Source organism: Anomaloglossus baeobatrachus, chromosome 6, assembly GCF_048569485.1.
Source record: "Anomaloglossus baeobatrachus isolate aAnoBae1 chromosome 6, aAnoBae1.hap1, whole genome shotgun sequence".
In the NCBI taxonomy this organism is placed as follows: domain Eukaryota; kingdom Metazoa; phylum Chordata; class Amphibia; order Anura; family Aromobatidae; genus Anomaloglossus; species Anomaloglossus baeobatrachus.
Window position 1 is genome coordinate 101,439,090 of NC_134358.1, and position 25,650 is coordinate 101,464,739.

Consider the following 25,650-nt stretch of genomic DNA (forward strand, 5'->3'; position numbering starts at 1 on the left):
TAGTGTGTGTGTGTGTGTGTTGTATGTATGTGTGTATATATATATATATATATATATATACTAGAAGGTGGCCCGATTCTACGCATCGGGTATTCTAGAATTTACGTATTGTGTAGTTCATGTATGATTTTTGTTTATATATATATATATATATATATATATATATATAGATGTTGTTGTGTGTAGTTACCAAGTGTTTGTGTAGGGCGCTGTACATGTTCTGAGTGTCGCGGGGGGTGAGAGCGGTATTGTATGTGTGTTGCGTGTGTTGCGTTGTTTGTGGAGCGCTGTGTGTCTGTAGCGTTGTGTGTGTGTGTTGTGCGGTTTGTGTGTGTGTGGTGTGTTTTGGGGGGAGGTATGTTTTGAGCAATGTGTGTGTTGTGCAGTATGTGCGTATATTTGTGTGTGCAGCGTTGTCTGTGTGTGGGTGTCTGTGTAGGGCGTTGTTTGTGATTCCTAGTGTGTGTGTGTGTTGTGCAGTGCGCGTGTGTGTGTGTGTTGGGGGGAGGTGTGCACCTCCCATCGTGCTCCATCCCCCATGCTGCGCACCCCCCATCGTGCTGCATCCCCAATGCTGCGCACTCCCAAACGTGCTCCATCCGCCATGCTGCGCACTCCCAAACGTGGTCCATCCGCCATGCTGCGCACTCCCAAACGTGCTCCATCCGCCATACTGCGCACTCCCCATCGTGCTGCATCCCCCATGCTGCGCACTCCCAAACGTGCTCCATCCGCCATGCTGCGCACTCCCCATCGTGCTCTATCCGCCATGCTGCACACTCCCAAACGTGCTCCATCCGCCATGCTGCGCACTCCCAAACGTGCTCCATCCGCCATGCTGCGCACCCCCTATCATGCTCCATCCGCCATGCTGCGCACTCCCAAACGTGCTCCACCCGCCATGCTGCGCACTCCCAAACGTGCTCCATCCGCCATGCTGCGCACTCCCAAACGTGCTCCATCCGCCATGCTGCGCACTCCCAAACGTGGTCCATCCGCCATGCTGCGCACTCCCAAACGTGCTCTATCCGCCATGCTGCGCACTCCCAAACGTGCTCCATCCGCCATGCTGCGCACTCCCAAACGTGCTCCATCCGCCATACTGCGCACTCCCCATCGTGCACCATCCGGCATGCTGCGCACTCCCAAACGTGCTCCATCCGCCATGCTGCGCACTCCCAAATGTGCTCCATCCGCCATGCTGCGCACTCCCAAACGTGGTCCATCCGCCATGCTGCGCACTCCCAAACGTGCTCCATCCGCCATGCTGCGCACTCCCAAACGTGCTCCATCCGCCATGCTGCGCACTCCCAAACGTGCTCCATCCGCCATGCTGCGCACTCCCAAACGTGCTCCATCCGCCATACTGCGCACTCCCCATCGTGCACCATCCGGCATGCTGCGCACTCCCAAACGTGCTCCATCCGCCATGCTGCGCACTCCCAAACGTGCTCCATCCGCCATGCTGCGCACTCCCAAACGTGCTCCATCCGCCATGCTGCGCACTCCCAAACGTGCTCCATCCGCCATGCTGCGCACTCCCAAACGTGGTCCATCCGCCATGCTGCGCACTCCCAAACGTGCTCCATCCGCCATGCTGCGCACTCCCAAACGTGCTCCATCCGCCATACTGCGCACTTCCAAACGTGCTCCATCCGCCATACTGCGCACTCCCCATCGTGCACCATCCGGCATGCTGCGCACTCCCAAACGTGCTCCATCCGTCATGCTGCGCACTCCCAAACGTGCTCCATCCGTCATGCTGCGCACTCCCAAACGTGCTCCATCCGCCATGCTGCGCACTCCCAAACGTGCTCCATCCGCCATGCTGCGCACCCCCCATCATGCTCCATCCGCTTGGGAGTGCGCAGCATGCCGGATGGTGCACGATGGGGAGTGCGCAGTATGGCGGATGGAGCACGTTTGGGAGTGCGCAGCATGGCGGATGGACCACGTTTGGGAGTGCGCAGCATGGCGGATGGACCACGTTTGGGAGTGCGCAGCATGGCGGATGGACCACGTTTGGGAGTGCGCAGCATGGCGGATGGAGCACGTTTGGGAGTGCGCAGCATGGCGGATGGAGCATGATGGGGGGTGCGCAGCATGGCGGATGGAGCACGTTTGGGAGTGCGCAGCATGGCGGATGGAGCACTTTTGGGAGTGTGCAGCATCGCGGATAGAGCACGATGGGGAGTGCGCAGCATGGCGGACGGAGCACGTTTGGGAGTGCGCAGCATGGGGGATGGAGCACGTTTGGGAGTGTGCAGCATGGCGGATAGAGCACGATGGGGAGTGCGCAGTATGGCGGATGGAGCACGTTTGGGAGTGCGCAGCATGGCGGATGGAGCACGTTTGGGAGTGTGCAGCATGGCGGATAGAGCACGATGGGGAGTGCGCAGCATGGCGGATGGAGCACGTTTGGGAGTGCGCAGCATGGGGGATGCAGCACGATGGGGAGTGCGCAGTATGGCGGATGGAGCACGTTTGCTCAGCCTCTCTCCTTCCAGCCTCCCTCAGCATCAGCCTCCCCCTCCCAGCCTTCCCCAAGATCAGCCTCTCTGCTCCCAGCCTCCTCCAGCACGCCGTGCTCCTCTGCCGACACTCACCCACACCCGATCGCATCCACTCACCCACACAACCGATCGCATCCACTCACCCACACAACCGATCGCATCCACTCACACACACAACCGATCGCATCCACTCACACACACAACCGATCGCATCCACTCACACACACAACCGATCGCATCCACTCACACACACCCGATCGCATCCACTCACACACACAGACACTGACGATATCGCACATACGCGCTGATACTCACAACATCCGGGGATATCACATGCTTCTGGCCATGTGATCCTCCGTCAGGTCCTGGAAGCTCACAGCACAATATCGCCGCCGAGAAGCAAGCGATATCCCAGGATGTTGTGAGTATTTGGATGCGATGTGATGTGTGAGGTGTGTGTGAGTGTGATCTGATGTGTGTGTGTGTGTGTGCTGTTATGTGTCTGTATGTTCCGCAGCTGCAGGACCTTGATGTGTGGATGCGATGTGATGTGTGTGTGAGGTGTGTGTGTGTGAGCCGGTGTACACTGGTAACTATGATACACATCGGGTAACTAAGGGACCTTAGTTACCCGATGTGTATAATGGTTACCAGCGTTCACGGCCTCCGTTAAGATCCCAGCATCGCAAGGTTATGTGTGGCGCTGCTGGGATCCTGACGGAGCCGGTGTAGAAGCAAGCGATATCCCAGCATGTTGTGAGTGTGTGGATGTGATGTGTGAGGTGTGTGTGAGAGTGAGTGTGAGAGTGAGTGTGAGAGTGAGTGTGATCTGATGTGTGTGTACTCACCTGGGAATCGGAGCCCCGTGTCAGTTGGGCCAGAGCGAGCGTGCATTGCGTGAGGGGGGCGGGGCCTGCAGAGAGCCGGGGCGAGAGGCCAATCCGTGGGGGGGGCGGGGCCATGGCGAGCCCAGCGGCCAATCAGCTTTGTGTCACCGTAAGGACACAATTTCGGAGCATGACAGACAGACAGACAGACAGACAGAATAAGGCAATTATATATATAGATATATATACAGTTAGGTCCAGAAATATTTGGACAGTGACACAATTTTCGCGAGTTGGGCTCTGCATGCCACCACATTGGATTTGAAATGAAACCTCTACAACAGAATTCAAGTGCAGATTGTAACGTTTAATTTGAAGGTTTGAACAAAAATATCTGATAGAAATTGTAGGAATTGTACACATTTCTTTACAAACACTCCACATTTTAGGAGGTCAAAAGTAATTGGACAAATAAACCAAACCCAAAAAAAAAGTTTTAGTTTCAATATTTTGTTGCGAATCCTTTGGAGGCAATCACTGCCTTAAGTCTGGAACCCATGGACATCACCAAACGCTGGGTTTCCTCCTTCTTAATGCTTTGCCAGGCCTTTACAGCCGCAGCCTTCAGGTCTTGCTTGTTTGTGGGTCTTTCCATCTTAAGTCTGGATTTGAGCAAGTGAAATGCATGCTCAATTGGGTTAAGATCTGGTGATTGACTTGGCCATTGCAGAATGTTCCACTTTTTTGCACTCATGAACTCCTGGGTAGCTTTGGCTGTATGCTTGGGGTCATTGTCCATCTGTACTATGAAGCGCCGTCCGATCAACTTTGCGGCATTTGGCTGAATCTGGGCTGAAAGTATATCCCGGTACACTTCAGAATTCATCCGGCTACTCTTGTCTGCTGTTATGTCATCAATAAACACAAGTGACCCAGTGCCATTGAAAGCCATGCATGCCCATGCCATCACGTTGCCTCCACCATGTTTTACAGAGGATGTGGTGTGCCTTGGATCATGTGCCGTTCCCTTTCTTCTCCAGACTTTTTTCTTCCCATCATTCTGGTACAGGTTGATCTTGGTCTCATCTGTCCATAGAATACTTTTCCAGAACTGAGCTGGCTTCATGAGGTGTTTTTCAGCAAATGTAACTCTGGCCTGTCTATTTTTGGAATTGATGAATGGTTTGCATCTAGATGTGAACCCTTTGTATTTACTTTCATGGAGTCTTCTCTTTACTGTTGACTTAGAGACAGATACACCTACTTCACTGAGAGTGTTCTGGACTTCAGTTGATGTTGTGAACGGGTTCTTCTTCTCCAAAGAAAGTATGCGGCGATCATCCACCACTGTTGTCATCCGTGGACGCCCAGGCCTTTTTGAGTTCCCAAGCTCACCAGTCAATTCCTTTTTTCTCAGAATGTACCCGACTGTTGATTTTGCTACTCCAAGCATGTCTGCTATCTCTCTGATGGATTTTTTTCTTTTTTTTCAGCCTCAGGATGTTCTGCTTCACCTCAATTGAGAGTTCCTTAGACCGCATGTTGTCTGGTCACAGCAACAGCTTCCAAATGCAAAACCACACACCTGTAATCAACCCCAGACCTTTTAACTACTTCATTGATTACAGGTTAACGAGGGAGACGCCTTCAGAGTTAATTGCAGACCTTAGAGTCCCTTGTCCAATTACTTTTGGTCCCTTGAAAAAGAGGAGGCTATGCATTACAGAGCTATGATTCCTAAACCCTTTCTCCGATTTGGATGTGAAAACTCTCATATTGCAGCTGGGAGTGTGCACTTTCAGCCCATATTATATATATATAATTGTATTTCTGAACATGTTTTTGTAAACAGCTAAAATAACAAAACTTGTGTCACTGTCCAAATATTTCTGGACCTAACTGTATATATATATATATATATATATCTATATAAAACGATGTGAGGCCCCGAGTGTATGGGAGCCACACGTCAGGTATCGGGATTAACGCACACCGGAACAATTTGTCTCTTTAACAGACCATATGGTTTTTTAGCAGCTCAAATAAACCATGCTAGGTCCCATAACAGAAAGATGCCATGCCTTGGCTTTATCCTCAAAGTCCAACACATAACGTAAAGTCCACACACTCTTGGACTTCCTCACACATGTCACTGACCCTTGTCAGTACTTGGCTTTATCCTAAAGTCCAATCCGGGTTACCTTCCTCTGAAGGCGGCTAGTGTCCTTACCAAGTTCCCCCTGGCTCCAGCCAGGCTTTGCACATGGACCTAAAAGCCCCTTCCTTCAGGAGAAGGTCTCCTGAGCAGAGCAAAGCCCCCTGCTTCTGCTCTCCCCGTCTCCAGCACACACACTGGAAGTCTAGAGCCAGTCTCTATCTAGACTGCCCTAGACACACTCCACCTAGGTTCAGAGACAGAATTGCTTTAACCCCTGGAGCCACACCCACAGGTGGTAAGGAGTGTGTAATCAGCGTCACACACCCTTCCATGGCTCTGCATGTAATGCAATCCTGTGGAACCACAGGTCCCAGCCAACTTCACATTGCAGAGCACCCATGCTTCTGCAAAACATACCGGCCCTTTGTAATACAGCCGGTTGATACCTCACATTATATATATATAATATAAATATGTACAGTGCTGGCCAAAAGTATTGGCACCCCTGCAATTCTGTCAGCTAATACTCAGTTTCTTCTTGAAAATGATTGCAATCACAAATTCTTTGGTATTATTATCTTCATTTATTTTGCTTGCGATGAAAAAACACAAAAGAGAATGAAACAAAAATCAAATCATTGATAATTTCACACAAAACTCCAAAAATGGTCCAGACAAAAGTATTGGCACCCTTAGCCTAATACTTGGTTGCACAACCTTTAGCCAAAATAACTGCGAACAACCGCTTCCGGTAACCATCAATGAGTTTCTTACAATGCTCTGCTGGAATTTTAGACTATTCTTCTTTGGCAAACTGCTCCAGGTCCCTCAGATTTGAAGGCTGCCTTCTCCAAACTGCCATTTTTAGTTCTCTCCACAGGTGTTCTATGGGATTCAGGTCTGGGCTCATTGCTGGCCACTTTAGTAGTCTCTAGTGCTTTGTATCAAACCATTTTCTAGTTCTTTTTGAAGTGTGTTTTGGGTCATTGTCCTGCTGGAAGACCCATGACCTCTGAGGGAGACCCAGCTTTCTCACACTGGGCCCTACATTATGCTGCAAAATTTGTTGGTAGTCTTCAGACTTCATAATGCCATGCACACGGTCAAGCAGTCCAGTGCCAGAAGCAGCAAAGCAACCCCAAAACATCAGGGAACCTCTGCCATGTTTCACTGTAGGGACCGTGTTCTTTTCTTTGAATGCCTCTTTTTTTTCCCTGTAAACTCTGTTGATGGCTTTTCCCAAAAAGCTCTACTTTTGTCTCATCTGACCAGAGAACATTCTTCCAAAACGTTTTAGGCTATGTGCGCACTTACCGGATTTTGCCGCGGATTTTCCGCGGATTTGCTGCATGTTTCGCTACAGAAAATGTTCATAACATCTCTGCAGTGAATCACCAGCAAATCCTATGGAGAAAAAAAATCCTGTGCGCACTGGGCAGAATTTGACAGCTGCATGTTTTGCTGCGGGAATCCCGCAGCAAAAACAAGTGCATGTCACTTCTTTTCCGCACATCGCTGCGGGATTTCACTCCATTGACTCCAATGTTAATCATGAAATCCCGCAGGGAATAACGCAGGCAGCAAATTCTGTGCGGTTCACTGCGTTTTCCTGCGTTATTCCCTGCGGTATTTCGCGGTTTCCCTCCGGTAATGTACATCGCCTGTCTGCGGTTTTGCAGGGAAGTGATGTCATTACAGGAAGAGGAAGCCGTGCAGAGTAAACACACACAACACAGACACATCACAGACACAGACACATCACAGACACATCACAGACACAGAACACATAGACACAGACACATAGAACACACATAGAAAACAAACGGAAATATAGAAAAAAAAGAACGTGGGCTCCGCTGCATATTTACCTTCCAGCCGAGGTAAGCACACAGCGGCGGCCCGGTATTCTCAGGCTGGGGAGGGAGAGGGGCAGGGGTAATGTCCCCTGCCTCACTCCCCCTCCCGCAGCCGAGAATATCAGCCGCAGCTGCCCCGGCACTGTCGCATGCATTATGCGGCACTACCGGCGTGTCCTCGGCTCTTCTTGCCACCGTGTAGCAGTGGCAGCAAGGTAATACAAGGGGTTAATGGTGGAGGGGGACCACCGCCATTAACTCCAGGCTTGATCATGGCAGCGTCTATGTGACAGCTGACATGATCAACCCGTAAGTAAAGTGAAAAAAACACAGACACCGAAAAATCCTTTATTTTAAATAAAACAAACAAGCCTCGTTCACCCTTTTATTAACCCCTCCCGCACCAAAGCTCCGGCGTAATCCACCGCTCCGGCGTAATCCACAGGTCCTGTGCTGCTTCCATCCAGCCGCGACTGTCACAGACACAGCGCTGAATGAAAGCAGCAGACAGCAGAGGTAATTACCAGTCATTTCCCACGGCCGGTAATGTGAACTCACTGCCGACCGTGGGAAATGTAGCGATCTGTCATCTATCTATCTATCCCTCTGTCTGTCTATCTATCTATCCCTCTATCTATTCTTCTGTCTATCTACTATCTCAGAATTAAATGACTTTTTTTTTTTTTTTTCAATGTGCTTTATTGCATTGAATGCAATAAAGCACTTCCCAACCCGCACGCGGCAAAACCGCGGCAATACCGCGAATAATACCGCGGTAAAACCGCAGCAAACCGCATGCGGTTTTCGGGTGCGGTTTCCCGCGTTTTTTTACCGCGGGTGCGGTAATCTTTGAGAGCATGCAGAATTTTCTCAAGAAAATTCCATTTCCCAGTGCGCACAAGGCCTTAGGCTTTCTCAGGTAAGTTTTGGCAAACTCCAGCCTGGCTTTTTTATGTCTCGGGGTAAGAAGTGGGGTCTTCCTGGGTATCCTACCATACAGTCCCTTTTCATTCAGACGCTGAGGAATAGTACAGGTTGACACTGTTGTACCCTCGGACTGCAGGGCAGCTTGAAATTTTTTGGATGTTAGTCGAGGTTCTTTATCCACCATCCGCACAATCTTGCGTTGAAATCTCTCGTCAATTTTTCTACATCTAGGGAGGTTAGCTACAGTGCCATGGGCTTTAAACTTCTTGATGACACTGCGCACCGTAGACAAAGGAACTTTCAGGTCTTTGGAGATGGACTTGTAGCCTTGAGATTGCTCATGCTTCCTCACAATTTGGATTCTCAAGTCCTCAGACAGTTCTTTGGTCTTCTTTCTTTTCTCCATGCTCAATGTGGTACACACAAGGACACAGGACAGAGGTTGAGTCAACTTTAATCCATGTCAACTGTCTGCAAGTGTGATTTAGTTATTGCCAACACCTGTTAGGTGCCACAGGTAAGTTACAGGTGCTGTTAATTACACAAATTAGAGAAGCATCCCATGATTTTTCAAACAGTGCCAATACTTTTGTCCACCCCCTTTTTTATGTTTGGAGTGGAATTATATCCAATTTGGCTTTATAACTATTTTTTTTTTCTTCTTCATTGAAGACAAATTAAATGAAGATAATAATACCAAACAATTTGTGATTGCAATCATCTTCAAGAAGAGACTGAGTATTATCTGACAGAATTGCAGGGGTGCCAATACTTTTGGCCAGCACTGTGTATATATATATATATATATATATACATACATATATATATATATATATATATATATATATATATATATATATATATATATATATATATATATATATGTATATGTATATATATATATAGAATATATATATATATATATATATATATATATATATATATATATATATATATATATCTGACCCACCATTATGTTTGTGCATGCAATTTAGTATGGGTCTATTTACATTACGCAGTTTCGCCTTGGGCTGATAAACCATTGACAAGACTCCACCATTATCATGGTAATATGTCTATTTACACTAAACAGGGCATTGTAAGCATTGGCAGATTCTTTACAGGTCAATTATCTTTCACACATCAAGACTTCATCTTGGTTGTGGGGTCTCCATGTAGTATTTTTTTCAGGTTAATCATTGCTCACAGGACAACTAGCCATTACATTTATGGAATTTTTTTATCTGATACATTTCCAAAGCATTCATCTTTAAAGGGAATCTGTTACCAGGTTTTTGTTCCCCATCTGAGAGCAGCATAATGTAGAGACAGAGACCCTGATTCCAGTGATGTGTCACTTACTGAGCTGTTTGCTGCCATTTTGATAAAATCAATGTTTTCTCTGCTTCAGATCTAGCAGTTATACAGAGCTCATGAATATGCTGGACTACTTGCAGCACACCAAGTAGTCCTCTAATGATAATCTACTGCTGATTAATCAGTGATTTTATCAAAACTACACTAAGCCACCCAGTAAGTGACACATCACTGGAATCAGGATCTCTATAGTGCCTTGCAAAAGTATTTGCCCCCCTTGAATAGTTCAACCTTTTCCCACATTTCAGGCTTCAAACATAAAGATAAAAAGTTTAATGTTATGGTGAAGAATCAACAAGTGGGACACAATTGTGAAGTTGAAAGAGATGTATTGCTATTTTGAACTTTTTTAAAAAATACAATAAATAACTGAAAATTGGGGCGTGCAATATTATTTGGCCCCTTTAAGTTAATACTTTGTAGCGCCACCTTTTGCTGCGATTACAGCTGCAGTCGCTTGGCGTATGTGTCTATCAGTTTTGCACATCGAGAGACTGAAATTCTTGCCCCATCTTCCTTTGCAAACAGCTTGAGCTGAGTGAGGTTGGATGGAGGCGTTTGTGTCTCTACATTTTGCTGCTCTTAGATTAGGTGCCAAAAACCTGGTGACAAATTCCCTTTAAAGGGACTGTTCAGCAGTAGCCATTTATTAACTATCATCACTGTGGGGAGATCCTGAATCCCGCACTTCTCTTCACTGTATGACTATGAGTCTTATTGCCCATTTCCATCCCCCCCATTGACTTTGAATGGAGTGCCATTGCATTTTCTCATTTTCTGCCTCATTGAAACTATTTAGAACTGTTTGCAACATTTGTGAAAAAGTGGAAAAATGCTGCAAATTTCTTTAAAAAAAAAGGTATTTTTAGTGTCCTAGTATACTTGCTTTTTTTTTTAGAGAGCTGGCACTTTGTTATGATATAAGAGCCTACTTTGAGAAAGGGTGCTGCACCAGGAATTGTGTCTTTTTTCCTAATAATATGCGGAGGTTGGGAGGTTGCAGCAATCGGTTACCACCTAAGAAAACCCTTGTAATATCATTAACTGTTATATTATAACAGAATAACAAATCAACTACGGTATTAAAGTTTTGGGCGGAATGCTCTTGCTGGACTCCAGTTGTCCCCCTGCCTGCAACTATTGTCATTGCCTAAAATTATATATTTCATAGCAAAGAGGCAGAAAAGTTACGGACTCAGTTGACAGAAAGGCAGCTTACAGCAGATGAAGATAAATACCTACGGAACAAAATGATGGAAGACTGCGCACGTCTTACCAAAGAAAATGGCCACTTGCATTCTAGACTTCTGGAAGCTAAAAAACAACTTGAAGAGGTAAGACAAAAGTTTTCTTTTCAAGACCAGAAAAACATTTGATAGAGTTTGGTATGGAGATGATTCCATATTGGAGGTATGAATGTTGTAATGAGTTGTAACCTCTGAGGCTTCCAGACTTGTTTAGTGCTGGTTGTGTCCACTTACATTTCCTGTTACGCAGAAGTGTCTGTAGGTGCCAGCAGGTAGGTAAAGCTGCTGTATTATGTACAACTGGATTCACACATCCTTGATTCACAGTCCAAGTCCAGACCACATTGCAAGGACTGGCCCGGGGGGGGGGGGGGGGGAGAGGGGGGCTCATAGGTATACAGTCATGGCCAAAAATGTTGTTGGCACCCTTGAAATTGTTCCAGAAAATGAAGTATTTCTCCCAGAAAATTATTGCATTTTCACATTTTGTTATACACATGTTTATTTCCTTTTTGTGTAATGGAGCAACATAAAAAAAAACAGGAAAAAAGGTGAATTGGACATAATTTCTCACAAAAGTCCAGAAGATGGACCGTGCAAAATGCTTGGCACACTCAACTTAATATTTGTTTGCACACCCTTTGGAATAAATTACTGCTATCAATCGTTTCCTATAACCATCAACAACCTTCTTACATCTCCTAACTGAGTTTTGGACCACACATTTTGCAAAATGCCCCGGGTCTTTCATATTTGAAGGCACCTTCTCCAAATAGCAATTTTAAGATCTCTCCAATGGGATTTGATTCCGGACTCGTTGCTGCCACTTTAGAATTCTCCAGCACTTTGTTTCCATCCATTTCTGGGGATTCTTGAAGTATTTTTGAGATAATTTTCCTTCTGGAAGACCCATGAACTAGGACGCAAACCCAGTTTTTTGACACTGGGCACTACAATGTGATCCAAAATCCTTTGGTAATTTACAGATTTCATGATGCCTTGCACACAGTCAAGCCACCCAGTGCCAGAGGCAGCAAAACACCCTCAAAACATCTTTGAACCTCCACCATATCTGACTGTAGGTACTGTATTCTTTTCTTTGCAGGCATCATTCTGTTTTCAGTAAACAGTAGAATGATGTGTTTTAACAAAAAGCTCTCTCTTGGTCTCATCTCTCCCCAAGACACTTTCCCAGGAGGAGTTTTGCTTACTCATATACATTTCGACAAACTGTAGTTTAGCTTTTTTTATGTCTCTGTGTCAGCAGTGGGGTCCTACTGAGTCTCCTGCCTAGCATTTCCTTTCATTCAAATGTGGATGGATAGTTATTCTGACACTGATGCATCCTGAGCCTGCAGGACAGCTTGAATATCTTTGGAACTTGATTGGGGCTGCATATCCACCATCAAGACTATCCTCTGTTCAACATTTGATCAATTTTTCTCTGCCATCCATATCTAAGCAGATTACCTATAGTGCCATGGGTTGTGAGATTGTTGATATTTTTCAACAATTTTGTTTCTCAAGTCCATAGACTGTTCTCTTCTCTTTTTGTTCCCCATGGTTGGGGTGGCACACAATGCAATGATTGAGAACTTCTGCCGTTTTTATCTGGTTTCTATTGTGATTTTCATATTGCCCACACCTGTTACTTGCTACAGGTGAGTTTCAATGAGCATCACATGGTGAAAACAAAGTTCTTTACCCAAAATTTTTGAAACATTTTTGGGGGTTTTATGTGAAAATATGTCCAACTTACCTTTTTCACAGTTTTTTTGTGTTGTTCCAATACACACAAAGGAAATAAATGTGTTTGACAAAGCAAGTGTAAATGCAACAATTTCCTGGGACAAATACTTCATTTTCTGGAACAATTTCATGGGTGCCATAAATATACAGTGGGTACAGAAAGTATTCAGACCCCTTTAAATTTTTCACTCTTTGTTTCATTGCAGCCATTTGGTAAATTCAAAAAAGTTCATTTTTTTTCTCATTAATGCACCCCATCTTGACAGAAAAAAACAGAAATGTAGAAATGTTTGTAAATTTATTAAACAAGAAAAATTTAAATATGACATGGTCATAAGTATTCAGACCTTTGCTCAGTATTGAGTAGTAGCAAACTTTTGAGCTAGTACAGCCATGAGTCTTCTTGGAAATGATGCAACAAGTTTTTCACACCTGGATTTGGGGATCCTCTGCCATCCTTCCTTGCCGATCCTCTCCAGTTCCGTCAGGTTGGATGGTGAACGTTGGTGGACAGCCATTTTCAGGTCTCTCCAGAGATTCTCAATTGGGTTTAGGTCAGGGCTCTGGCTGGATCAGTCAAGAATGGTCATAAAGTTGTTCTGAAGCCACTCCTTTGTCATATTAGCTGTGTGCTTAGGGTCTTTGTCTTGTTGGAAGGTGAACCTTTGGCCAAGTCTGAGGTCCAGAGCACTCTGGAAGAGGTTTTTCTTCCAGGAAATCTCTGTACTTGGCCGCATTCATCTTTCCTTCAATTGCAACCAGTCGTCTTGTCCCTGCAGCTGAAAACCACCCCCATAGTATGATGCTGCCACCACCATGTTTCACTGTTAGGATTGTATTAGGCAGGTGATGAGCAGTGCCTCGTTTTCTCCACACATGTAGCTTAGAATGATCACCAAATAGTTCTATCTTCGTGTCATCAGACCAGAGAATCTTCTTTCTCATAGTCTGGGAGTCCTTAATGTGTTTTTTGCAAACTCTATGTGGGCTTTCATATGTCTTGCACTGAGTAGAGGCTTCCGTCGGGCCACTCTGCCATAAAGGCCCGGAAGGTGGAGGGCTGCAGTGACAGTTGACTTTCTGGAACTTTTTCCCATCTCCCTACTGCATCTCTGGAGATCAGCTACAGTGATCTTGGGGTTCTTCTTTACCTCTCCCACCAAGGCTCTTCTCTCACGATTGCTCAGTTTGGCTGGACGGCCAGGTCTAGGAAGAGTTCTGGTGGTCCCAAACTTCTTCCATGTAACGATTATGGAGGCCACTGTGCTCTTAGGAACCTTGAGTACTGCAGAAATTCTTTTGTAACCTTGCCAGATCTGTGCCTTGCCACAATTCTGTCTCTGAGCTCCTTGGGCAGTTCCTTTGACCTCATGATTTTTATTTGGTGTGATATGCAGTGTGAGCTGTGAGGCCTTATATAGACAGGTGTGTTCCTTTCCAAATCAAGTCCTATCTGTTTAACTAAACACAGCTGAACTCCAATGAAGTAGTAGGACCATCTCAACGAGGATCACAAGGAAATGGACAGCATGTGACTTAAAAATGAGTGTCTGAGCAAAGGGTCTGAATACTTATAACCATGTGATATTTCAGTTTTTCTTGTTTAATAAATTTGGTAAAATTTCTACATCTGTTTTTTTTCCTGTCAAGATGGGGTGCAGAGTGTACATTAATGAGGAAAAAAACAACTTTTTTGAATTTACCAAATGGCTGCAATGAAATAAAGAATGAAAAATTTCAAGGGGTCTGAATACTTTCCGTACCCACTGTATATGAGGTTGTTGAGTTTAGGTCAGGAGACCAGCGGCCAGTTTGTGCAACATAATGCGAAAACAGATCCGGCCTTATAGACACTTGGACACATACATTCCGTGAGAACAAAGAATTGGTAATGTTCGGCAAATGTATATGGCCACCTCAAGCCCCGTGTTTTACATTTCATAAATATTGTCCATTATTGCAATTACACGTTTTGTAATACTTATATTTATTTCCTTTGTGTGTTTTGGAACAACACACACACACACACACACACACACACACACACACACACACACACACACACACAGAAAAAGGCAAATTGGACATAATTTCAGATAAAATCTCTAAACTGGGCAAGACAAAATTGTAGGCACCTTTCCAAAATTGTGAGTAAACAACTTTGTTTCAAGTATGTGATCCTCATTCAAACTCATTTGTGGGAAGTAACAGATGTGGGCAATATGAAAGTCACACCTGAAACCAAATAAAAAGGGGAGACAACTCAATCTTTGCATTATGTGTCTGTGTGTACTACACTATGCATGGAGAACAGAAAGAGAAGAGAACTATCTGAGGATTTGAGAACCAGCAATGTGTCACTTACTGGGCTGTTTGCTGCAGTTTTGATTAAACAACTTAATCATCAGCTAAACATTATCACTAGAGGAATAATAATCTGCTGCAATGTTGTCCTTGATATACATATGATCTGTATGGCCCTGCCCCACCACTGATTGTCAGCTTTCTGCCAATGCACAGTGTACACAGAAAGCTGCCAATCAGTGTTGTGGTCAGCTTAGCATTCAGAGAATTAAGTGACACATCGTTGCAATTAGGGTCTCTGCCCATACATCATGTGGCTCTCAGATGGCATAGAAAAATTTGGTGACAAATTCTCTATGGATGGTCCGGAGGTAGATAAGCAAGGTAAAAATAATTTCACCCAACAAATGATAGTTTGGGATGCTCAGAACCCTGTTTAAGGAGACCGATAATCAAGAAATGAGCATTCCTGTTTCCCAGTAAAATGCACTTTAACGTGTGTAGGCAGCTTTATTTCCTTTGCATTTCACTTTAGATGAGATAGTCATTAAACGATCACTATAAAACCACCGAAACCAAAGAACAACTAACAAATGCTTTATAGGTTGCTGTGCCTCTTGCTTACTTTTTGTGGTGGTTCTAGTGAGGTTGTTAATGGGAAACAACAGTGTGTTAAGGCTTAAAGGAAACCTACCAGTCATTTGGTGCTGCCCAAACAATGGCGCAGAAACTGGCAGCACAATTAAAGCCAGGTATAGTTTTGATAAAACAATGAAAATGTAGATAGAAGATTTGTGCAGGGATTATAGGGAGAGACGGGACTAGTCCTGTGCCGTCACCGTCTGGCTTCTCCCAGCGCCTCTCTCATAGCAATAGACCTAGCAATCATTTTCTCTGAAATGTTGGATCGTTTTATAGAGAAATATACCTGGCTGCAATTATGAATTGTGTGATAGCTTCCCTTTTCCCTTTTAAATGGGTTTATCCTTTTGAAAAGTCATAAATATTACATTGATGTGCGGTGCCCGAGTTATCTCGTGTTTGAAGAGGCTGCGGCACTCGTGTTCCATTCTTTTTAAGGGTAAGTTCACACAGTGCGTTTTTCGCTGCGTTTTTGCGTGTATTTCGGGTGCGTTTTTGGCCTCAAAACTGCATGACTTTGCTTCTCCACCAAAGTCTATGAGTTTTCATTTTTGCTGTCCACACACAACTTTTTTTTAAGCTGCGTTTTTGAGCTTAAAAAAAAAATGGACATGTCAATTCTTTCCTTTTTTTTTATGCGTTTTCCCCCCCATGCAATGCATTGGAAAAACGCAGAAAAACGCAGAGATCAAAACGTAGCAAAACGCAGCCAAAAACGCACCAAATCACGGTAAAAACGCATGCGTTTTTTGCCGCGTTTTTTTTGCCACGGGTGCATTTTTAGCAGCCAAAAATGGATAAAAACGCAGCGTAAAAAAAAACGCAGCATGTGCACATAGCCTTAAGGCCCTGTCACACACAGAGATAAATCTGTGGCAGATCTGTGGCAGATCTGTGGCAGATCTGTGGCAGATCTGTGGCAGATCTGTTGCAGATCTGTGGTTGCAGTGAAATTGTGGACAATCAGTGGCTGTGTACAAATGGAACAATATGTCCATGATTTCACTGCAACCACAGATCTGCCAAAGATTTATCTCTGTGTGTGACGGGGCTTTAAGGCTACTTTCACACATCCGGTTTGAGCAGTGCGGCTCAATCCGGCTGTGAAACCTATGCAACGGATGCGGCGAAAACACCGCATCCTTTGCATAAGTTTTTACATGCGGCCCGTCCGTTTTTTTCCGGTTGCGGCATGCTACTGAGCATGCGCAGTGGAAGAAACCGCATGCGGCGGCCGGATGCGTTTTTTTTCCGCATCGCGCCGCATCCGGCGTCCATAGGCATGCATTGAAAAATGCGCCGCGGCGTGATGCGTTTTTTTGCCGAAGCAAAAAACGTTGCAGGCAACGTTCCATCCGGCCGCGGCATCAGCTAAATCTGCCGCATGCGGCAAAAACCGGATCGAACGCAAGCCCATGCGACACAATACGGCACTAATGTAAGTCTATGCAAAAAAAACCCGCAACCGGCTGCAAAAAAAACGGTTGCGGTTTTTCTGCAGAGCGCCGTATTGTGCCGCAGAGCAAAAACCGGATGTGTGAAAGTAGCCTAAGGGAAAAATGCTGCAATATCTTAACTGGAGGTGAAAAATGCAGATCAGGTAAGTACGAACCAGACACTGAAAGGCTGCAGCTTCTTCAAAAAGTGTCGGACCCCCACCAATCTGATATTAATCGATTGTGCTAAGGATATGCGATCAATTTTTAAAGACTGGATATCCCCTTTAAACAATAAGTATGGTAGACACAGACCGAAAAGGGCCCCTGTGCAAGAACAATATTACAGTATTTGCCCTTTGCAGCCCAATAGCACAGTTTTACCTGCTTTGGAGGTAGTAATGGACCCCCCCTAACCTCGTGGGCCCTTGTGCAGACACACAGGTTGCACCACTGATATGTCCGCCTATGAAGCCTAATCGCTATGACAAAATGATGTATTGGGGCTGAGTAGTTCGCAGACCCAAATCTGACAAACGTTCACAATGCCAGCCATTTCTCAGTACAGCATAAATTCACTATAATTGTTGAAGAAGTAAAGTTGTGTTTAAAAATCTGCATTCAACACCTCTGGCTGTCAGGTTTCTGCCTGTCTGGTCTACAACCATAATTTAATCCTTTGACTCCAGAAAGTCTGACTAACGGCCTTACCTTGATCGACCGACCATCACCCCCACCCACTTCCCCGAGTTCTTACCTAAAATAAACACAAAGACTGCGTGACGTTGGCTATAGAAGGCTACAGCAGACCCTGTTTGTTAAACAACAACAAAAACATGAAAGAATAAATAACATTTTAAATAACCGATGAAAAACACCTGAAAGGAGGGGGGTAAATGAAGGTTCCCAAACCCGTTCGATTGCAATATCAGCTTCACCACCTGCTCTCAGCCGCACCACACCGGCTCGAGGGCACCCAGCCGATTGTTGCCCAACCAATGTCCTGCTGAGACTCAAGCCAGCAAGGACCCATGTTACCAATCAATTGCACCACCAGATGTAACCCGTTCCTGCACTGGTTTCCCCCCCTCGTTCTTTTGTGCAAACCCCCTCCTTCAAATGCCCCTCTCCTTTCCCCCGCTGCAGCGACAATATTTACGAGCATCCTCTTCTCCACGTTGATTGCCGTCCAGGTAGGAATGACCAACCCCCCTGGGGACCTGACCTATATAGTGACCCCCCCCCAACACCACCCCTTAACAAATCAAAGAACCCCAAATCCCAACTGACCCTACAGCTCCACCCTATACTTTTCCCACACAAAGTGAACACCACATATTAACCCCTTAACTGAAATTGAGGCCTAGCACCCCTCCTCAGTCACGCTGCCCTCCCTTGAGCCCCTTCAGGACAGCAGTCCGGGCTGTTCCTATCTCTGCGTACAAGAAAGCCTGCCTGTGTCTGTTTGACATCACTATGACTTCACTGGGACATCACATGTAAGATACCTGCCACATAGCATTAGGCCCCCTTCACACGCACGTCAAAAAAAACAAACCTTTTTTTCACGGACGTATTAAAGAGGTGGTTTGCTCCCCGTGTGCCATGTTTCTGGCACATGCGTGTTCTCCGTGTGTTGTACGTAATAACACACAGAGAACGGAAAGTCCTGCCTTACATGATTCTTCCGGAGCTGTCTGTGGTGCTGAATGACAGTGTCCGGCACAGGCCACGCCCCGCTGATGCTGCTTCCGGCCCCCAGTGAAGAAGATGCATTGTTCAAATTCACTGGGGGTCAGATGCAGGTAACAGCCGCGGCAGAGACTGCAGGGCTGGTGGAGGTGAGTTTGTGTTTTTTTTATTTTTACAATGACACATGTGTTTCTCCGGCGTGTGTCACGTGGGCTCGCATCCACACTACATCCGTGTGGTACGTGTGCGGGCCGCGTGACACCCGTGCTGCCAGAGAAAAACGGACATGTCGCCGTATGGAGCACACGGGCTCACATCTGCTCCACATGGAGGCACGGGCCAATGGCTGAAAACGTGCGTGCACATAAACCCATTGATTTTAATGGGTATACGTGTGCCCGTGTCTCCGGTACATGCGGGAACCGACCTAGCACGTACCGGAGGCACGTGCATGTGAAGGGGGCCTTATGGTACCGTCACACTAAGCAACATCGCTAGCAACATCGCTGCTGAGGCACAACTTGCTAGCGATGTTGCTTAGTGTGACATCCAGCAACAACCTGGCCCCTGCTGTGAGGCGCTGGTTGTTGCTGAATGTCCTGGGCCATTTTTTAGTTGTTGCTCTCCCGCTGTGAAGCACACATCGCTGTGTGTGACAGCGACAGAGCAACAACTAAATGTGCAGGCAGCAGGAGCCGGCTTCTGCGGACGCTGGTAACCACGGTAAACAGCGGGTAACCAAGAAGCCCTTACATTGGTTACCCGATATTTACCTTCGTTACCAGCGTCCGCCACTCTCAGCTGTCAGTGCCGGTTCCTGCTCTCTGCACACTTAGCCGGAGTACACATCGGGTAATTAACCCGATTAACTGTGGCTAGGAGTGCAGGGAGCCAGCGCTAAGTGGTGTGCGCTGGTAACCAAGGTAAATATCGGGTTGGTTACCCGATATTTACCTTAGTTACCAAGCTCAGCATGCTTCCACGTGTAGCGACGCTCCAGCGATCCCTGCTAGGTCAGGTTGCTGGTGGGATCGCTGGAGCGTCGCTAAAGGTCCAGTCACACTAAGCAACTTACCAGCGATCCCAACAACGATAGGGATCGCTGGTAAGTTGCTAGGAGGTTGCTGGTGAGATGTCACACTGCGACGCTCCAGCGATCCCACCAGCAACCTGACCTGGCAGGGATCGCTGGAGCGTTGCTACACGGGTCGCTGGTGAGCTCACCAGCAACCAGTGACAAGCCCCCAGCGCCGCGTGGAAGATGCTGCGCTTGGTAACTAAGGTAAATATCGGGTAACCAACCCGATATTTACCTTGGTTACCACCGCACGTGCAGAGAGCAGGGAGCAGCGCACACTGATCGCTGGCTCCCTGCTCTCCTAGTTACAGCACACATCGGGTTAATTACCCGATGTGTGCTGCAGCTAAATGTGCACAGAGCAGGGAGCAGCGCACAATGCTTAGCGCTGGCTCCTTGCTCTCCTAGTTACAGCACACATCGGGTTAATTACCCGATGTGTGCTGCAGCTAAATGTGCACAGAGCAGGGAGCAGCGCACAATGCTTAGCGCTGGCTCCTTGCTCTCCTAGTTACAGCACACATCGGGTTAATTACCCGATGTGTGCTGCAGCTAAATGTGCACAGAGCAGGGAGCAGCGCACAATGCTTAGCGCTGGCTCCTTGCTCTCCTAGTTACAGCACACATCGGGTTAATTAACCCGATGTGTGCTGCAGCTACATGTGCACAGAGCAGGAGCCGGCACTGACAGTGAGAGCGGCGGAGGCTGGTAACAAAGGTAAATATCGGGTAACCAAGGACAGGGCTTCTTGGTTACCCGATGTTTACATTGGTTACCAGCCTCCACAGAAGCCGGCTCCTGCTGCCTGCACATTCAGTTGTTGCTGTCACACACAGCGATCTGTGCTTCACAGCAGGACAGCAACAACTAAAAAATGGCCCAGGACATTCAGCAACAACCAACGACCTCACAGCAGGGGCCAGGTTGTTGCTGGATGTCACACACAGCAACATCGCTAGCAACGTCACAAAAGTTGTTCGTTACCAGCGATGTTGCTAGCGATGTTGCTTAGTGTGACGGGGCCTCTCACCTGCGGCCTCCTAGCAACTTACCAGCGATCCCTATCAGGTTGTATCATTGGTGGGATCGCTGGTAAGTTGTTTAGTGTGACTGGGCCTTTAGACAGGATCTAACAGACCTGTTTGTGCAGAGGGACAGATATCTAAGCTGGGAAACCTGTTGTAAAACCCAGTTAGTACTAAAAAAATAGGCCACACAATAGGCTTCATTTTTAAATGATCCATTTTGGCAGATTGTAACTTACTGAGGTAAAACGGGCCTGTCAGGTTTTTTTCAAGTTTGACTAGAACAGTAGGTAACAATTTTCAACCCATCTGGACAAAGGCGACAGGACAGAAGGGTTCCATGATGATGGTGTGAAGAGAGCCCATTGTTTTTGCTATCAAAAAACACTTATCAGCAGAGCAGCCTGCCCACACATATAGCATTCACTCCTCTTGTATCAGATCTCTCTTGTAGTTTGCTCACATTCCTACATCCAGCTTATTTACCTTGTTTTGGGGTAGATTAGCTTTTGTTTTGCTAATCTACTCCCTTCCCCCAGAAATTGTTCTGGATTCTACAACATGAGGTCCTTAGAACATACTGAAATCTCTCCTACCACCATAGCACAACTTCAGGTATCTGGTTCAGAAAACCCCTGTCCCCTACCATCAGTTTGGTTAACAATCAAACAAACAAACCACAAACTACTTTACTCCCCCCTCCCCGGGTCCAGCGCTGGCATGATTTCGATAATGCTGCAGTCAATGATCTCAGCGGCTCTGGGTAGCTCGTGTCGTCTACACAGGCGCGCTGCGGAGCTCACTTACTGGCTGCAGTACTGATGTGACGTCCGCACTGCATGAGACATTGGGAGCAGCAGAGGACAAGGGTTTTGCAATAACAGAAAACTTCTTTAAGGCCCCGAAATACATTAGACTGAAGGCTGCTTTACACCAGACAATCTATCGTGCGATAGATCGTCGGGGTCACGGTTTTTGCGCGAACGTCCCTCCCACTCCAGGAAGTGGACGTTCACCGCCCACAGCGAGGTCGCACGAGAGGTATGTACATGTGACGGGAGTTACCGACTTTGCACGCCACGGGCAGCGATTTTCCCGTGACACAAAAAGGACGGGGGCGGGTACGATCGATTGTGAAATTGCACAATCAGTCATACCGTGTAAAGCAGCCATGAGTTTGGTGGCCTCCCTACTCCCCCGAACAGATAATGTGAAATTTCACCATCCCTTCCTTTTGCTCTCCTTATAGAGAACACCGGAGTGCTCAGCTGAGTTGTACATGCCTGTGTATGGGGGAGATAGGAGAAGGAGTTTGTATGTTCTCCCCGTGTTTGCGTGGGTTTCATCCGGTTTCCTCCCACACTCCAAACACATACAGATAGGGAATTTAGATTGTGAGCCCCAATGGGGACACTGTTGCTGAGATTATTATTATAACTGTGGGCTAACCAATCATTTAGCTGACAGCTCTCTAAGGTCCCCACGTTAATCTAAATTTGATGAAGATGAAAAATTTCAACTATATCACATGTTCACCAGGCGAAATATAACAAGGAACAATTGTTTTAGTGAAGCGAGAAAACACCATCATTATCACAAGTAAATAGGAAATATCCCATGGAACAGCGAAAGTCCTTTAACTTTGGAGTAAGGGCGGAATGGCGGCACAATACTACTGCTATGTCCTCCCCGGCCCAGGAGATGTGGTATGACCATTTCCCTGTGCGGTCAGACACGGCCATTACACAGTACACAGCAGGGACACATATGTAAGATTATCTCGGGAGAGGAAAATGTTTTTAACACATCCAATTGTGGAAATTATTATTATTCCAAGATCTATTGATTAAAATGAAATGTAAAATTAATTTTGTTCATGGGAAAATTCTTGACATTTTCTGCATACATTTTATAGCCAAAATACTTACAGTTTCCACTAAGCAATGGAGCCGCCAGTGTTTCTTGAGAAAAATTAATCCATTCTCAAAAATATTAATATACAGTTATGGCCAAAAGTGTTGGCACCCTTTAAATTGTTAGAGAGAATGCAGTATTTCTCTCAGATAATTATTGCTATTACACATTTTGTTATACACATGTTTATTTCCTTTCTGTGTATTAGAGCAACACAAAAAAATCTGAGAAAAAAAGGCAAACTGGACATAATTTCACACAAAGCCGCAAAATTGAGATGGACAAAATAGTTGACACCTTTCCAAATTTGTGGGTAAACAACTTTGTTTCCACCATGTAATGCTCATTCAAACTCACCTGTGGCAAGTAACGTGTGGGTAATATGAAAATCACACCTGACACTAGATAAAAAGGGGAGAAGTTGACTTAATCTTTGCATTGCGCGTTTGTGTGCTATACTATGCATTGGGGACAGAAAGAGAAGAGAACTGTCTGAGGATTTGAGAACCAAAATTGTTGAAAAATATCAACAATCTGAAAGTTACAAGTCCATCTCCAGAGATTTTGATGCTCCTTTGTCCACAGTGCACAACATAATCAAGAAGTTTACAACCCATAGCACTGTAGCTAATCTCCATGGACGTGGACGGCAGAGGAAAATTGATGAAAGGTTACAATGCAGGATGGTCCGGATGGTGGATAAGCCGCTCCAATGAAGCTCCAAACAAATGTAAGCTGTCCTGCAGGCTCAGGGTGCATCAGTGTCAGTGCAAACTATCCGACATTTGAATGAAATGAAACGCTATGGCAGGAGACCCAGGAGGACCCCACTGCTGACAAAGAAAAATAAAGAAGCTAGACTGCAGTTTGCCAAAATGTACATGAGTAAGCCAAAATCCTTCTGGGAAAGCATCTTGTGGACAGATGAGACCAAGATTAAACTTTTTGGTAAAGTACATCATTCCACTGTTTACTGAAAACAGAAAAGGGCCTACAAAAAAAGAACAAAGAATCTTTGGCACTGGATGCCTTGACTGTGTGCAAAATTGAAGAAAACGACCGGCACTCTTCTTTATGAATGTAGATTCTTTTTATTGTACAATTCCATGTACAGGCATCAAATATTATAACGCATTTCGGCGAAAGCCTTTCTCAAACAAAAGGTGATGTGTCAGAATGCTGGGTTTGCGTCCTAGGTGATGGGTCTTCCGGTAGGAAAATGACCCCAAACATACTTCAAGAAGCCCCCATAAATGGATAGAAACAAAGCGCTGGAGAGTTCTGAAGTGGCAGCAATGAGTCTGGATCTAAATCCTATTGAACACCTGTGAAGAAATCTTAAAATTGCTGTTGGGAGAAAGCGCCTTCAAATATGAGACCTGGAGAGTATGCAGAAGAAGAGTCCAAAATTCCAGTTGAGAGATGTAAGACACTTATTAATGGTTATAAAAAGAGATTGATTGCAGCTATTTATTAAAGGGTGTGCAACCAAATATCAAGCTGAGGGTGCCAACAATTTTGTCTGGACCATTTTTGGAGCTTTGTGTGAAATTATATCCAATTTACCATTTTTTCTATATTTCTTGTGTTGTTCCAATACACACAAAGGAAATAAACGTGTATAACAAATCGAGTAACTGCAGTAATTTTCTGGGAGAAAGAATTACCGTAATTTTCTGGAACAATTTAAAGCGTGCCAACACTTTTGGCCATGACTGTATTTATCATTAATTTTTGCATGCCCTGAAAACACATATTTAGGCTGGCCTATCACATTCCTTAGGGTGACTTCTTTCCGTTTACCAACCTTTGTATGTTATTCCTCAGACCTGATCCCTTTGCTCCTTGCATCATGATATGCTTCATGTTTGTGCATACATAGAGTGTGGCTGAATGGGGCTCATGAAGCTTTAGGCTATGTGCGCACACTGCGTCTTTTTGACGCTGCGTTTTTGTGCGTTTTTGGCCGCTAAAAACGCACAAAAACGCACCTGCGTCGAAAAAACGCGGCAAAAAACGCATGCGTTTTTGCCGCGATTTGGTGCGTTTTTGGCTGCGTTTTGCTGCGTTTTTGATCTCTGCGTTTTGCTGCGTTTTTTATCAGTGAACAAAAACAAAAAGGTCTGATGTCATTTCCTTCTTCAATGTGTTCTTCATTCTCCACTAGTGTATGCAGAAGAGCAGACAGCTGCAGAACTACAAGGCTCAGCATCCTCCTTCCAGGACTGTATGCAGGATTTCTTTACCCCCCCAAACAAAAAAAATGACGTGGGCTTCGCCATATTTTTGTATGCTAGCCGGGTACAGCAGGCAGGTACGGGCTGCCCCCAACCCCCAGCTGCTTATTTGTACCCGGCTGGGAACCAAAAATATAGGGAAGCCCTTTTTTTTAAATTATTTCATGAATTTCATGAAATAATTTTAAAAAAAAATGACGTGGGCTTCGCCATATTTTTGTATGCTAGCCTGGTACAGCAGGCAGGTACGGGCTGCCCCCAACCCCCAGCTGACTATTTGTACCCGGCTGGGAACCAAAAATATAGGGAAGCCCTTTTTTTTTAAATTATTTCATGAATTTCATGAAATAATTAAAAAAAAAATGACGTGAGCTTCGCCCAATTTTTGAGTCCAGCCGGGTACAACTAGGCAGCTGGGGATTGGAATCCACAGTGCAGGGTGCCCATTCTTTCTGGGCACCCCCGCTGTGAATTGCAGTCCCGCAGCCACCCCAGAAAATGGCGCTTTCATAGAAGCGCCATCTTCTGGCGCTGTATCCAACTCTTCCAGCTGCCCTGAAGCCGGGTGGCTAGCTGGGTAATAATGGAGTTAGGGCTAGCTGTATATTATCAGCTAGCCCTAAGCCCGAAATTCATGGTGTCACGCCAATATTAGACATGGCCACCA

At 45.7% G+C, this 25,650-nt stretch overlaps 1 protein-coding gene across 2 annotated transcripts in view; it reads left to right on the forward strand.

Annotated features, from left to right (window-relative positions):
* Nucleotides 1-25,650, forward strand: part of LOC142244097 (uncharacterized) — a 126,110-nt gene that overhangs the window by 67,647 nt on the left and 32,813 nt on the right. For both annotated transcript variants that reach the window (XM_075316294.1, XM_075316295.1), the window contains one exon: nucleotides 10,830-10,992. In XM_075316294.1, coding sequence (XP_075172409.1) covers nucleotides 10,830-10,992 — 163 coding nt within the window. The remainder of the gene's footprint in view (nucleotides 1-10,829; nucleotides 10,993-25,650) is intronic.